The 12049-nt window shown below is 37.1% G+C and overlaps 1 protein-coding gene across 1 annotated transcript in view; it reads left to right on the top strand.

Moving 5' to 3' along the window:
• The window catches only part of LOC110207271 (aldehyde oxidase 1), an 89466-nt gene extending 78557 nt beyond the window's left edge, over positions 1-10909 (top strand). Inside the window, exons 33-35 of the mRNA XM_020984901.2 lie at positions 3630-3818; positions 4266-4433; positions 8943-10909. Coding sequence (XP_020840560.1) covers positions 3630-3818; positions 4266-4433; positions 8943-8993 — 408 coding nt within the window. The 3' untranslated portion in view covers positions 8994-10909. The remainder of the gene's footprint in view (positions 1-3629; positions 3819-4265; positions 4434-8942) is intronic.
• The last annotated feature ends 1140 nt before the right edge of the window (positions 10910-12049 follow it).

The following is a 12049-nucleotide window of genomic DNA, read 5'->3' as shown; positions in this document are numbered from 1 at the left end:
TATCAGTTCAGAAAATATTTAGGCTATTTTAAAGGAGTTTGGGTATGAGAAAAGATTAAGCTTATCCAGGGTGGGGAGCCTGCAGCCTCAAGGCCACATGTAGCCTTCTAGGCCCCTTGAGTGGGGCCTTTTGGATGAGTTCAAATTTTATAGAACAAATCCTTTTATTTAGGGGATTTGATCTGTGAAGTTTGGATTTAGTCAAAGGTAGCACTTGAGGACCTAGAGGACCACACATGGCCTTGAGGCCACAGGTTCCCAACTCCTGAATAGAATTTGAAGTATAAGGTTCTCTCAGGCCACTAATGCTACAAAATCAATCAACTAAACATCTGTCATGTGCCTACTATATGCCCAGTTGGCAAGAAAAGTATGAGTATTCTAAAGTATTCTAAGCTAAAAATCATCATGAGTTTGTCCATAGGATGATTTTTGTTTTTTTGGCCATAGGCTCTCAAAGACTAAAACATTGAACTTAGGTCTTAGAATCTAGTTGGAGAGGTTAGACTAATACACAGGAACCAGTAAGACAACAGTATCTGAGTATATCATATCCTTTTAACTTGTGTCATACAAACAAATGCTAAAGGAATTCAGAGAACGAAGGAATCATTACGTGCTCAGTTTGGGAAGTCATCATGGTATACTGAAGTAGAATACGAATTGGGCTGTAAAGGATGGCTTGTAATTAGGTAAAGGGTATGGCACAACAGGCAATGAGAAGGGCAAAAATGAAGACACAGAGGATAGAATGAGTGTTGTAAAGAAAGTTAAAAATGTACGAGCATTTCCAACTATCTTGCCTACACTCTGGTCAGCCTCCTCATTTCCCTCATAATATCAGAATCTTGTACTCTTCCTCCTGAGATACTGGTCTCTAACAGGCAGTTTTTGTTTGTTTGTTGTTGTTGTTCTTTTTTGTTTTTGTTTTTGCCTTACTTTCCCTGAAACCAGGCTTCCAAGTCATTTCTTGGCCATTCCCGAACTATACCAACATATGTGTAACCCTCCCCCCATCTCTTCTGTATTTGTTGTCTTCCCCTATTGCAATATAAGCTCTCTGAGGTCAGGGACTTTTATTGCTTGTATTTTCATTCCCCATGCTTAGCACAGTGCTTGGCCATATAGCTAGTGCTTAAGTTTTTTTTTTCTTTATCACTCATTCCTGATTAGATTAATCTGATTAGAGTGGCCACAGCATACTTCTTGGCAAATACTGGAGGATGTTACAGGATAAGTGCACCTTAGAATTAAGAACAGAGTACTGAATGAGGTCTGATGGAAAATATTGCCATCATGTAGGGGAAATGGGGGGACTTCGTGGAAAGGGATGCTGTTTGAAATAGACTTTTTAAATGATGGATAGGGATTCAGTAAGTGAGGAGGGAACAGGAGGAGCATTCCAGATGCAGGAAACAAATAACAGGACTAAGAATTCTGATTCTGAACATGGGTCGGACTAAGCAAAAGGTAGTAACCAAAGTTAATAATAGCTAACATTTACATAGTGTTTTAAGGTTTAAAAGTGCTTTATGTACAATATGTCATTTGATCCTCACCAAAAAACCCAACAAAAAACCTTTGAAGTAGGTGCTATTAGTATCCCCAATTTTTATAGATTAACAATCAGAACCTTAAAGAGATTAACTAATTAAGCGACTTGTCGAGTATCACATAGCTAGTGTGTCAGGTGGATTTGAACACTATTACTGAGTCAAAGTCTGGCTCTCTATATACTATACTAGGCTTTCTTCAAAATAAAAGATAAAAAAGGGATGAACAGGTATAGGAAGAAGATAAGGAGTTCACTTTTCTATAGGTTTTTTTGAGATGCCTGTGAGATGTGCTTGTGGAGAAACAGGTCTGGAGCTTAGAGGAGACACCAATCTGAAAACCAGGGAAAGGAGATTGGACTTGATCTATTATTCAGCAGGAGACCAGTGTCCTCTAAGCAGAGGAGTAATCTTATGAAAGTGATACTTTCTGGAGATTGGTCTGACCATATTAATAATATTTAGAATAATCCTATTGTCATCTCAGGATGAATTGTGATATGGAATATGGCAAGGGAAAGAGTCCTTGTCTCTAAATTGAGTGGTTTGACTAGATGATCTGGAAAGTTTCTTCTATAAGAAGCTATTGTGTCTCCCTATTAGCCTTTCCTTCTGTAGGCTAATCATCCTCAATTCCTTCAATCATTTCTCATATGGAGAGCCTTCTAATCTTACCATTAGAACTGTTCTCCTCTGGATACATTTCTCTTGTTAAAGCCCTAAGTAAAGCAGAGGACTTCAGATGAGATGTAGTCTGATCACTGATTCTGGTAGTGCCTTCTGCCAGTACAGCCTAAAATTATACTGATTTTTTTTTTTTTGGTTATCGCATCACATTGTTGAATCATACTGATCTTGCAGTTGATTGGAGCCTCTAGATATTTTTCACATGAATTGTCATCTAGCATATCTCCCCTATTCTGTACTTATGCAATTAATATTTGGATCCCTGTAGGATTTTATATTTATATCTAATAATTTTCATCTCCTTAGATCAGACTATTTTTCTAACTTATTGAAATATTTTTAGATCCTGGTTCATACATCCAGTGTGGTAGCTATCCCTCTGAGAACTGCCAATAGTGCCTTCCATATTTTCATCCAAGTGATTAATAAAAATATTCAATACAGCAAGATCAAGGACACAGTCTTGACATGTTGTACTGGAGACTTCCCTCCAAGTTGACATCAGTCCCTTAATTGCAACCTTTTAGCTCCATTAATTCAGTCAGGTCCAAACTGACTTAGTCATGTTATTTTTCAGCCCATATTTCTACATTTTGTCCACATGAATATCAATAGAGACTTTATAAAATGATTCTCTAAAAATCCAGTTATATTCTCTCCAAGCGGCACTTCACATATTTACCAGTCTAGAAACACTATCAGAAAAGGAAATAAGGGGCAGCTAAGTGGTACAGTGGATAAAGCACTGGCCCTGGAGTCAGGAGGACCTGAATTCAAATCCGTTGTGCCACCTACCTGCCCCTTGGAACTCATTAAAGGCTGCATGAAATAGGTAGAAAAATGCTTGAAGACTGGTAGACCAGGGTTCAAATTATACTTCTGATATATATTGGCTGTAAAAAATAAGTTAAATACTCAGTGCTCTAGGCCAAGTGTTTAAGATTGTAAATTGCAAAGAAGGCAATGACCTCTATTGATAGAAGGACTCTCCTCCCCAGAACTCCCCATACCAATCAAATCGCAAGTCCATTCCCTGTCCCATACTTATATGAAGGTAAGAAATTGTGATGAATGGAAACAGAAGGGACCTTAGGGATCATTTGATACAATTCCTCCATTTTTACAAATGAGAAGTTGAGTCTCAAGAAAATAAGGTGACTAGCCTACCATCACACAGCTAGTTCATGTCCGAGACAGAACTAGAACCCAGATATTCTTACTCTAAGTTTATTGTTGCTAATAACCCAAGAGCAAGTGGTTCCCTGCAAAATGCTTAAAATACTTAAAAAATAAATGTTATCTTAAAGTTGCAAAGCATTTGATTTAACATACCTGATGATATTTGACTATATATGGAAAAACTAATTCCTTATCACTTTTTTACATCAGGTGGAAGGTGCGTTTATTCAAGGTGTGGGTCTTTATACATTAGAGGAACTGAAATACTCACCTGAAGGAATCCTTTACACTCGGGGGCCAGAACAGTATAAAATTCCTTCCTTCTGTGATGTTCCTACTGAGTTCAATGTGTCCTTTTTGCCTGCTTCTGAAGTTGCACACACTATATATTCATCAAAGGTAAGGTACACTGGATAAGAATTAATTTTTCACTGGAAAGTATTTGAGGAGGGAATTCAATTCAATATAATGCAAGTATATATTAAACCAGTATCTGTGATGCATTATAATATGTACTGGGAATAAAAAAAGAAACCCCAGAAAAACAAAGTTCCCTTGCCCTCAAGTTTACATTCTGCTGGGAGGAGATTAATGCTTCTTCTTTAGGTGGGAAGTACCCTATCAAATAAGTTTACTTTTCAGTTGCTAATGGTTTGTACTCAACAAAGACTACAAAGAAAGAAATATAATTGCTGAAATTTGTTTTTCAGGCTAAGGTTTGCAAAACATTTTACATCTATTAACTCATTTTTTAAAATAATAGGTAATATTAATTAAATATAAATAAAATGCATAAGTAAAAAAAGTTGGATTTTTTTTTAGCCACTATATTTGTTTTCCTCCAAGGGCCTGGGTGAGGCTTCATTATTCCTGGGATCTTCTGTGTTTTTTGCCTTACATGATGCAATACTTGCAGCTCGACAAGAAAGAGGATTTTCTGGAGTTTTCACATTGAATAGTCCATTGACTCCTGAGAAGATTAGAATGGCGTGTGAAGATAAATTTACAAAAATGGTACATATTTTTCAAAAGAAACAAACTTGGAAAAATGCTAACTTCTTTCTTGGGGCTAGAGAGGAATGAACCACCAAAGTAGTTTTCTACTGTAAGCAAAGTAGAGGGAAATGAGAGGGGGGAAATGATAACTTTTAGGATTATTATTATCTCTAAATAGAGCCCTGCAGATTCCTGAGGGTATGAAATATTAGACTTGCAGCCCTACAGTAAAAAATTCACAATTTTTCATTCTTCATTTTATAAACAAAAAAGAAAAAGTACAACAAAGAAGAATTTTGTTGTTGTTTAGTCCTGTCTGACTCTTCATGACCCCATCTGGGGTTTTCTTGGCAAAGATACTGGAGTAGTTTGCCATTTCCTTCTCCAGCTCACTTTACAGATGAAGAACTGAGGGAAAGAAGATTTAAGTTCTTTGCCCAGGGTCACACAGCTAGTAAATATCTGAAGCTGTATTCGAACTCCGGAAGACTAGTGACTCCAGGCCTACCGCTCTATCCACTGTGCCATCTAGCTGCAGAGGAATAGTTAGGTTTAAAAAAATCTGATATAGGTGGCCCTTGTAATTTAACCTGTTCGCTAATCTTTTCATGACCAGTCTATCTGAAAAAAGTGGCATTTTTTTGGTTGTCTTTTAAAATGTTTTATTTGTGAAATAACTCTTCTTCATCTCCTACCACATCCAAAGACACAAACTCACAATATCTTTCTTCCTCTTTCTCCCTCTCCCATTAACAAAAGAAGTTAACTCATAAATAGAAGGCCAAGATCAAGGATTCCAGCTGATTTAATTATTTCTTCATTGTTGGACAAGGCCTGAAAGGCTGATGATTACTTCAAACAGTTCCTTTTCTAAATGTTCACAAACTGTCCCTTTAATCAGGAATTTAAGTCAAACTCATTGGACTATAGTTTACAGGCTCCATCCTCTTCATTTTTTTTTTTTAAATTATGACATCTATCCTTTTCTAATCCATCCATACCTTTTCCATTCCCCATGATCTCCAAGTATCATCAACAGTGGCTCAGCAATCTCATCAGACATACCCTGGAAGGCAGCTCTTTTGTGCCAAGTGATCTGAACTTATCAAGGGCATATAAGGGCTTACTTAGGATCTCTATGCTTATCTTTGGTATTAATTCCCTATTAGGCATTTTTGTTCTGTACTTTCTCATCCAAAGATCATCCTTCTTGCCAGAGAAATTCAAAGGAACAAAAGAAACCTTCTCTCCATCATTATTCCATCTTTTTGAAGCAACAATCCTAACCCTTTTTTGTTACTCTTATCTCCTATTCAACAATATTAAAAGGAGAGATTGCATGGTGTAGTGGATAGAGCGTTGGTCTTGGAGCCAGGAAGACTTAGGTCCAAGTCTTGCTTCTGATATATCCTGGCCATGTGACTCTGGGCATTACTTAACCTCTTAGAAATCTAATCAGTTCTCTAAGATCATAAGTTGCGGAGAAGGTGCTCACTTGCTTTAGCAGAGGTCATTTCTTCATCTTGGAGTCCCCTTCTACAGGTTCATTCCCTGTCATAGAAATTAAAAAAACAAAACCTTTACAAATTTCCTCAGCTTTCCTCAGCCTCAGCTTATTTTGAGTTTCAGTACTCTTGACATTGTTCTTACAGGATTATGTCATACTTCATATTCATGGTAGAGTGAAAAGAGCGCTGGATTTTGAAGATTTGGGTTCAGGTCCTTGCTTTTCCAATTTCTAAGTTGATTGATGAGTTCCCTGTATATCTATGGCATTCTCTTTAGACAATTTCCCCGTTTTATACTCATCAGTATATCATTGTTTGTCTTCAGAATTTCATTTTTGACTCCCCTTTTTGGTTGACTTTCCCTGCAGAATTTTATTCCCTGGGATCCTATCCTTTCCTTGTACCCTTTAATGTCTATTCTCTCCAAATCTAAGCTGTAATCAGGCCAATTTGACAGCTATCATAGTAGTTGAGGTGAGAGGGGATGACTTGAGAGGTGGGGAGAAGGGGATGAATGAGAAAAATGTTGCGGAGGTAGAATTGACAAAACTTGAGAACTGATTGGATGTGAGAGGTGAGAGAGAGAAGATTTGAGATGATGCTAAGGTTGTGAATCTGAGGGACTGGTTGGTGATTTCAAAAGAAATAAGAAAGTAAAGAAGAGGACAAGATTTGGATATTGGGAAAATAGTCAGTTCTGGTATGAATATGTGGAGTTTGAAATGCTTATGGGAAATCCAGGCAGAACTGTCTAATAAGTTGTTTCTGATGTTGGACTGGAAGGTGTGTTCATAGAGAAGATTGAACCTATGGTAGCTAATGAGATCACTAAGAAGAGTATAGAGAGAAGTATAGAGAAGCCAGGCTGGGGTGTGTGCACAAAAAGGGATGGAATAAGGGATGATGAACCAATAAAGGAAACTGAGGAGTGGCCAGGAAGAGGGCCGAGACAGAACAGTGTTATGAAAACCCAAGGAGGGCAGGGTTTCTAGAAGGAAAAAAAGGTCAGTAAAATAGTCCAGACCTTCTTTTCTCACTTTGAACCAGTTATACAACCTTACTGCTCCTCCCTCACAAAAGAGTGTTTTTTCAAATGCTAAAAAAATCGAGTCCATCCATCTTAAATTCCCTTTTCGTTCCAATTCTATGTTCTAAATCACCTCAACATCATTCTTCCATCTCTTCTCTCCTAGTCTTGTAGAGAGAAGTGGCCCTTCTTACAAAAAAAACCCATTCCTTTACTTGTACCTGTGCTTCAAACCTCCTTCCTCCATGAGCTCCATCCTTCAAACTCCTTTTCTTTAAAAGTTACTTGGAGCACTGGGAAGTTTAAGTAACTTGCTTATGGTCACATAATTAGTATGTGTATGTCAGAGCAGGACTTAGTGACTCTAAGGTCAGTCCTTGGTCCACTCGGGCATTCTGTGACTCTTTTTCAACCCTTTATTTGTCTGCAAGCCTCTCTTCAAGATTAGTAGATGCCTCATAATTTATGGAGCTATTAAAAGCTAAATATTACTAAGAATAACCTGGAAGAACTAGCTTATTCTTCTCTTTTTTCTTTCTTGGCCATTTTTTCCCTCTGGGCATATAACACTGCCTCTGCCCAAGTTTAAGGAGGCCAAGATGGTATATTTAGTAATGAACACATAATTATTCAATATAAATTGATATTTCAAGTCTTAGAACTCTTTTATCCCTAGTATGTTGTTTTAAAGGCAATTTTAGAGTCATAGATTTAGACATAGAAAAGACCTTAGAGGACAATGAGTCCAACCTCCTTGTTTTACAGAGAGATTAAGTTACTTGAGCAGGCTTACGCTGCTGTAAGTTATTTCAGGCAGGATTTAAACTTAGGTCTTCCTGACTCCAAGTCTAGTATTATACCCACTAAATCATTTGAGATAGAGTAGAAAAGAAGGCATTTGGGGCAGCTAAGTGGCACAGTGGATAGATCACTGAGTCTAGAGTTAGGAAGACCTGAGTTCAAATCCAGCATCAGACATTTACTAGTTGTGTGAACCCAGGCAAGTCATTTAAACCCTGTTTGCCTCAGTTTCCTCATCTGTAAAATGAACTGGAGAAGGAAATGGCAAACCATTTCAGTATCTTTGCCAAGAAAACCCCAAAGGGGGGGTCATGAAGAGTCAGACGTGATTGACCAATGACTTGAGAAAAGAGGAATCTGACTTCTACAGTAAATATGTGACTTGAATACTTCTTTGTCATAAATCACAGACCAAGGGGTTGCAATTTGGGTGAATTACAATTATTATTTAAGTAAAAGGCTCTCGTAGCTTACCAGTGGATGGTTCGTTGGTCAGAGCAGGAGTGCCTTGGTTGGATGGTATCTCATAATCAAGCTTCATGGGAACAGAGGGAATTTGGAGTCTGTACAAAAGACATTTAGTTTCTTTTCCACTACCTAGATGGCTACCTGATGAGCAGGTATCTGGACAGTTTTTTGAGCCCTAATGGACAATGACTCCATTAAAGTCTTATTGACTCATCATGATATGAAAGTGGCCCTGAATACTTGACCCTCATGCCAACAGAATGTTAGCACTGGAAAGTCCTGCCAAGTTAGAAATGCTTTTGAGGGCAGACCTGGCAAGAGATTGTCTGGTGTGTGAGGAGCACTACCTCCACCTGCTCCTCACTGGTAAACTAGCTAAGTTTGGAAAGGTTCATCCCCAGAAGGTTAACCAGTAGCTGGTGTGTTTGTGCTCATTATGTGCCGGGGAACTAGGAAAGGGAATCCGCGCATGGGACATGCTGTGGAGTATGCCAGGAAGTGGTGTGGAGCCCTGAACCCCAGCAAAAATTCACTTATCAACACCCAGGCTAGCAATGGGGAGCATATGGAGGCAAATGAAATGAATGAAACAAGAGTTCCTTCAAGTATTGAAGTCAAAGTAGTAGTGGAAAATGACAGATGATTTGCTACAATTATAAGCAAAATAAAAATAATGGTATCATCAATAAAATAACGAATATCCTAATGTCTTCTTTTCTCTAGATACCAAAGGATGAACCTGGGTCGTTTGTTCCTTGGGACATTCGCATATGAATCAATGAGAAACTTGGGGAGAAAATGTGATGGAGATTTTGCTTATATCTGGAAACAAGGAATTAATCTCTCCAATTTCTCTATGCTTTATGATGGCATATCTAAAAACATTAATTTCCACAATCCATTAAGAGTTTGACAAATAAATACTTTTAACTCTGTTTTCAGGGACATTCAACAACCACCCTCCCTCCTCAGATTTTTACAGCTATCCTTATTAGTCAGTGAAGACCAAATCAAAGGCACAGTTTCTAGCCTGTTTCCTTTAGAATGTTTTTTCTTCCATTGTATCATGAAAATGTCATGGGTAAATTGCATATGAGTTCATGTGGCTAGCACTTTCCTACACTGTCATGTCTCTCCGGGTCCCTACTAGAGATGAGAAAGTGGCCAGAATACTCCAAATACTCCAGAGTTTCATAGGATGATTAACAGGTGGAAATTTCAGCTTGAGAGTTAGAGCCCCTAGGAAAGGGGTAGTGTGATAACAGTGGAAAGAGCACTAAATTTCAATCAAAAGTTTGTATTTTTGTTCTAGCATTATCTGTGTGACCTTAGGCAAGTCACTTAATTTCTCTGGGCCTTAGTTTTCTTATCTGTAAAATAAAGGGGATAAGTTGGATAAGACCTCTAAGATCTCTTCTAGCTTTAAATCAATATTACTATGAGATTGGATTAAACCAGCCCTAAAATATTGCCAAACTTTGGAATTGAAAGATTAAATGATTCGCAAGTAAAAGCCAGACATTCATCAGTCAGTAAGATACCCAAGTCAGAAATATAGGATCCAAGTCCAAGAGTAATAGGTCAAAAGCCAAGGGCAGCTATAAAAATCAAAGTTGGAACAGTAAAATTCAGTAGAAATGTGTGCCTACTTTATCCTAAAACATGTTCCCTTGGGGCCAGATCCTGCTTGAAAGAGTCAATGGGCTTTGACAATGGGCTTTAACTTATTTGAGTCTTTGTCCTTTATTTGTAAACGGAAGAGGTTCAACATGATGATCTTTAGGATCCTTTCCAGTTTTGACATTTTATGATTCATTAATTTTTGCTCAATGGTGGAAATATTGCCTTCATCAAAAAGTAAATAATGACTTTGAAAATCCCAAGATCGTGGCATTTTTCCTAAATGGGGTTTATCTTATATGCTATACATTAAACAAATAAAAATATTATTATTATCATTATTATTTTTTGGTGAGGGCTAGCTTATCTTTTGCCACAGAATGGATATCAGGTACACACACACACACACACACACACACACACACACACACACACACACCCATCAATTATTGTATTGCTTCTTAAGCTTTGTATTTTCATATAGTCAGTTTTCTTAAGGTAGGATATGACCATGTTTTACTTGTTTGCCCCATTCCTGAACCTAGTTGACATTCAATAAATCCTTCGTGACTAATGAACCTTTTTGAATAGATTTTCTAAAGATCTGAAGAGTGGAGGGAAAACAAATATATTTGATTCCATTTATTTCTGGCTTATATTTAAGAAGTGCTAATAATAAATACTCAATTTTCCTTCTATGATAAAGTGTGGCCTTCCTTATCTAAACAGAAAATGCATTCATTTGCTGCAAAAAATTAGCCTTTATTCTACAAGCATTTGGGGTGTTCATTGTCACCTCAGACTTAAAGCTGTAAGACTTTAAATATAAGATGAGAATATGTGTTAGATTGTTATTAAAATAATTAGTGATCTTTATATAGTGCTTTAAGGTTTGCAAAGTGTTTTACATATATTATCTCATTTTAGCCATGTGACAGCCCTCCTAATAGGTGGACTCCAAGAGATTTGTTTCAGAATACAAATTCCCAGGAGGTGTATTGATTGTTCTCTATTTTAAGGTAACATATGTTGTTAGGTAATGATGATTAATAAATACCATCTAACAATGACGATGATGTCTGGCTTCATTTTTTTTTTGGCAATTTTTCTCCTTTCCTTGGATTGGGAATGATCCTATAGGTGAGACCCACTTAGGAAGTCCTTCTATGTGATGGTACTTTGTGTGTAGACATGAGCTTCCATGTATATGAACTTATATGAAGTCATTAGAATTAATTGGCAGAAGGTTTGGTAGGTATGGTTTTGGTAACTGTCTGGTTGGTTCTATGTATTCCTAAGGAGACATTTTGGCTTCTCTCACTCCCTAGAATCCTTTCATGTCTACATGCATACATACACATGTATATTGTTTCTAACCATGACCCTTCCTCTATTTTTACAAGGTAAAACTGTATTTAAGGTTGGATCAGGCCCTACTTGATGTAAGAATAGCATGTAAGAATGGAAAATATGCCACATGAAGTCAGCTCACTGTTCCATCTCACCCTGTATTCTGATCATGTCAGAAGCATTGAATGATATTTTGTGAGAGAGAAAACATTGCCATTTTCTCCCATAATATCAACCTTAAAAAGCTAACAATGACAAATATCACTAACTCCAATTTCACAATCCATTTCTACTTCCAAAGTGATAGCTGAATAAACAAATGGATCTTGGTGAAGGAGAGGGGAGGTAGGTGGTAGTGGATTTCATTAATAAACATTATACAATTAACAAACATCAATAAAATATTGAAAAACATTATTAACAAAATCTACTATCCTTTTGTGAACCTACAATCCCTTTATCTTTTGTGATTTTATTTCAAAGTATTAACAGGATCAGGGAATCACTAGTATTATCTAATAAAAATATTAGATAACTCACATTTACATAGTTTTTTAACATTTGCAAAGTAGTTTTCTCCAAACAGCCATATAATAAATAGTGCAAGAATTATCCCCACTTTTGACACGAGGAAAGTCAAGTTTTTAGAAGTGAAACGACTTACCTACAGTTGCAATGCTAATAAGGATCCAAGTTGGGATTCTAACCTAGGTGCCCCAATCCATGCATGTAATTTTATTCACTTTACCATATTGCCTCTATTTTGAGGAGTTATTCAGTAACTTCAATGATTCCAAATTGCTTGCTGCCACAGAAGTTATTGTCTTTAACATTAATATTCTACTGGAGATTCTATGTGT

This window comes from Phascolarctos cinereus, unplaced genomic scaffold (assembly GCF_003287225.1).
Source record: "Phascolarctos cinereus isolate Bilbo 61053 unplaced genomic scaffold, phaCin_HiC Scaffold_726;HRSCAF=1367, whole genome shotgun sequence".
NCBI lineage: Eukaryota > Metazoa > Chordata > Mammalia > Diprotodontia > Phascolarctidae > Phascolarctos > Phascolarctos cinereus.
The sequence above is the reverse complement of the archived record's forward strand: the minus strand, read 5'-3'. Positions and strand labels throughout refer to the sequence as shown.